This window comes from Molossus molossus, unplaced genomic scaffold (genome assembly GCF_014108415.1).
Source record: "Molossus molossus isolate mMolMol1 unplaced genomic scaffold, mMolMol1.p scaffold_m16_p_13, whole genome shotgun sequence".
Classification (NCBI taxonomy): domain Eukaryota; kingdom Metazoa; phylum Chordata; class Mammalia; order Chiroptera; family Molossidae; genus Molossus; species Molossus molossus.
This window is the reverse complement of record NW_023425348.1, coordinates 46971961-46976077: the sequence shown is the minus strand read 5'-3', so window position 1 is coordinate 46976077 and position 4117 is coordinate 46971961. Positions and strand designations below refer to the sequence as shown.

At 44.4% G+C, this 4117-nt stretch overlaps 1 protein-coding gene across 5 annotated transcripts in view; it reads left to right on the top strand.

Moving 5' to 3' along the window:
• Positions 1 to 4117, top strand: part of RNF121 (ring finger protein 121) — a 113316-nt gene that overhangs the window by 41148 nt on the left and 68051 nt on the right. The window contains exon 1 of one of the 5 annotated variants that reach the window (XM_036258096.1): positions 418 to 494. The exons of the other annotated variants lie outside the window; for them this stretch is intronic. Coding sequence (XP_036113989.1) covers positions 432 to 494 — 63 coding nt within the window. The 5' untranslated portion in view covers positions 418 to 431. Of the gene's footprint in view, positions 1 to 417; positions 495 to 4117 lie in introns of those variants that run through there. 5 annotated transcript variants of the gene reach the window in all.

Sequence of the window (4117 nt, the reverse complement as noted above, 5' to 3'; positions counted from 1 at the left end):
CCTTCGACAGAGCGGAACTGAAACTTCCGGGTCAAGTTCAATGCATTCTGGGAAATGTAGGTCTTAGTCTCCACGCCTCGCTCCTTGGAGTCTAGAGTGAGGGAGTGTCGTGAAAGTTGACGGTTTATGGAACCTTCCCTTTGGTTCTCCAAAGGGGAGAATTGTTGAAATATTTACCCTGAAAATAATACAAGCCCAACTTCTCATTTTCCAAGAACCCTCCCCCGCAGAAGCTTGGAAGTGCAAGGGAACCGTCCCTTCTTGACCTTTAAGTGAGTACCAGGAGATGGTCTCTTAGTCCCTGTCAGGTCGTGGCCTGTCTTGATGCCTCGCCCCCTCCGTCGGAGCCTACACCGCTGATTGGCTAGGAACGCTTGAGCTGCGGAAGCAGCTGGCTCGCGGGCGGACGGAGGAGGGGGAGAGCTGTGAAGATGGCGGCAGTGGTGGAAGTGGAGGTTGGAGGAGGTGCTGCCGGGGAACGGGAGCTGGATGAGGTAAGAGCTGAGAGTCGAGGAGAGATTCAGCCTAAAACTGAAAGGAGGAGAAGGGTGGTATCTTGAAATAATTCGTTACCCAGGATAGACGAAGTCCGGAGAGGGAAAGGAGCTAACTAGGGGGCGGATGCACGGAGAGGGAAATCAGAGGTACCTTGAACTCCGGGACGTGAAGGCGGTCTTGGGGATAGACGACTTGCAGTAACCTGAAGGGTGGAGGTGGAGGACAAGGAGAGAAGCCAGAGGGGTGGGGGTGTAAAATGTGAGGTTATTAGCTGGGGCCCTAGGGTAGGACTAAAGGGGTGAGAAGGAGGGGCGTGGACTTCTGCAAAGGAAGGTCGAGCTTTACCTGTGCAAAAGGAGTGACTAGGTTTCAAGTGGGGATTGGGGATGCGGACCGGGGAAGAGTGCTAATCTACAGTAATATAGGTTTGAGTTATTTTTATGTAAGAGCTGTTTTACTTATCCTACAGTCTGGGGGTTTGTGCATAAGATGTGCTCAGTAAAGTTTGGGTCAACTAATGAAAGAACGAATTGGTGAATGAACAATTGTAGAACGGAATTCATCCATTCACTCATTTAACAGACATTAAGTATCACCTTTGTGCTGAGTCCAGGCCTAAGTGATAGGGACACAAGGGGCCCTCCCATAACAGAGCCCACAGTCTAGTGGTGGAGAACACACAAGACCAGTCATTACATCAAAGGTATACTATAATCGTGGCACTGAGAAGAGGGGACCTATTCAATTTGGGCTGGGGAAGGCTTCCTGGAGGAGCTGGGCTTTTTTTTTTTTTTAATGTTTTTATTGATTTTAGAGAGAGAGAGGGAGGAAGGGAGAGAGAGAGATAGAAACATCAATGAGAGAGAAACATCAACACCAATCCACTGCTTCGTGCATGAGCCTGCAACCTGGGCATGTGCCCCAACCGGGAATCAAACCAGTGACCTCTTGGTGCATGGGTGGATGCTCAGCCACTGAGCTGCACTGGCTGGGTGGCACTGATTCTTAAAGGGTAAATGAACTCTGTCTCCCTCCTATACTTATGAGTTCTTTGAGGGTGAGTTTCTTGAGGGTATATGTCCCCTTTACCTAGCTTATAGACACTTAACAACTACTGTATTTAGTTACCAGAGGTCCTTGAAGGAATCAGGAGGAGGGAGATACTGAGTTTGAAGGGAATTAAGAGACAGTGCAAAGAAGCAGAGCGAGAAGGTGAAAAAGGAAAGGAAAAAGATTGAGGCCAAAGATACATTCATAGCTAGGAGTGCTTATGGTCTTGCATGTGACAGCACATGAACAGCACTGAGGAATAGGAGGAAGGGAATTGTTTGTTAGGAATGGAACCAGTGGGATGTCTGGGGGGTCAGGATCTTAGAGGCCCTGCTGTGTTTTGGGTGGTGGGGTGGGTGAAGAGAATTGAGGATGAGGCTCAGAGAAAGGGAGTAGAGTAGACTTGAAAAGCAGACAGTTGTTTGGTGGTGGGATGACTTGGAGGATTTGGTTTACCTGACTGGGATCACTAAGGGTGCGGGAGGAGACTGAGAAACGGACAGGTGGTCATAGCAGGAGTTGGTTTTTAAAGAAGATTTTAGTACCATACCTCCCAAACACTAGAGACTAGAGGTGTTTGGATACCACTTGGTGAGATGGTTGTGGAAATGACCTCCAAGGCCTGTTCTAGCCTTAAGTTCTTATGATTATGGTTGACTGTGGTTCACAGATATATTTGAAAGCACTGTGAAAAAGGTAAATACTGTATTGAAGTTATTGCGTATGGTTTGTTAGTCATGGGCTCTCCTTTGAAGGAGCCTGATTTACGTTACATTTTCAGGGTTCTTGATGTAAGACAGTTTTTTTGTTTTTAATCTTTGCTTCTTAGCTTTTCTTTTCTAATTGTTTTCAGAGCTTAAGAACTTCCAGTAGCATAATGTACTTCCAGAGTGTCATGCCTAGAGGTCTACTTTATATGTAACACAGGCGTTCATTTCACACACTTCTGTTACCTGTTACTGAGAAAGGATAATTTGTTGTCTGGAAATTCTGTATGGACTGGTTCTGTCCTTTTCTTTGTGTTTTTAAGAAAGTAAGTCTGACCCCTGGCTAGTTTGGCTCAGCAGTAGAGCGTTGGCCCATGGACCAATGAATTGCAGGTTCGATTCCAGCCAAGGGCACATACCTCGGTTGCGGTTCGTCCATGGCCCTGGTTGGGGTCGTGTGGGTGGATATGTTCCTCTCACATTGATATTTCTTTCTCTCTTCTTTTCTCTCCCTCTCTCTCCCTCCCACTCTATCTGAAGATAAATAGAAAAATGTCCTCAAGTGAGGATTTAAAAAAAAAAAAAAGAAAGGAAGGAAGAAAGAAAAAGTCTGAGAAGCAGTCAGTCATCCCTTCAGGCACTAAACAAAGTTTCTCAAAACAGAGGTCTGGTCTGGCAGGCCTTAGTTTGAGAGTTTCTACTAATGTCTCCCCAGCTGTTTCTTAGCAGCCTTAACTAGTGAAAGAAGGTGAAATCTATCCTTCAATTTGTAATTGTGGGGATCTGTGTGTTATGCACTGGGAAATCAAAGATGAGTAAGACAGGATCTTTATCAACTTACAGTGTAGTGAAGAGACAAGCAAATAGCCCCTTACAATACAAGATAATTGCTATAATGGAAGTGTATAACAAATTTGGTGAGACACAAGAGACATGCACTTGGTAGTTGGCTAGGGGGAGTCAGTGACGTCTTTATGATAGGGATGCGTTTACAAAGAAGCAATGATTTGCATGTAGCATCAGAGTTGCCTTCCTGTAGGACTTTCTGCTTGGTAGGGACTGTACTATGGAGTCCAGATTATAAAAGAGTAATGAGTAGCCTAGCAGAAATGCAGTTGGTACTCGTTGTCACTCCTTTGGAAAGATTGCACATGCTGTGGTTTGTTCTTCAGAATGTTGTACCTATGTTTTTCAATATCAGATACCATTAGTATGGTAAGTAGTCTGGAACAGCAGCCATCACTTCACTCACGATCCTTTCCTCCTCTTTTGTCTTTTTTCATTATTAGTTTCTCTAATAGTCGAGGTAAGCTGGGCTTTGCTAACTGCTTCTCCTGTTTTAGAGAAAGGAATAGAAAAGAGGGCTTAAGAAAAAAATTACCAGTAAAAAAGGTTATTGAGTCCTTACCATAACCCAGCCCCTGTTTAAAGCCCTTTACTTTCATTATCTCATTTATTGCTAACAGCCCTGTGAGGTAGATGGTGTTAACTACATTTTATAAGTGAGGAAACTGAGGCTAGAGAGGTTGAGTAACTCTCCTAGAATTCCACAGTCTGTAATTGGGGAAGTGTAGATTCCAACCCAGGTCTGCCACTGCTGTACCACATTTAGCCCATGAGATGCCTAGCACCTTGATTCCTTTTCTTTCTTCACTATTGTGCTCTGGGGGTAGGTATTTAAAACAGTATGGTCTCAATTATATGTGAAAATTGATATAATACATTTGATAAGTGATGTGTTTCAAAAGAGCATTTTGAGTCTCATATTTGTGAGGTAAGTTTTATTAGTATTCCCTATTTATGATCAAGGAAGTTGAGAGTCAGAATATTTGAGACATGCCAACAGTCTTGCAACTACTAAG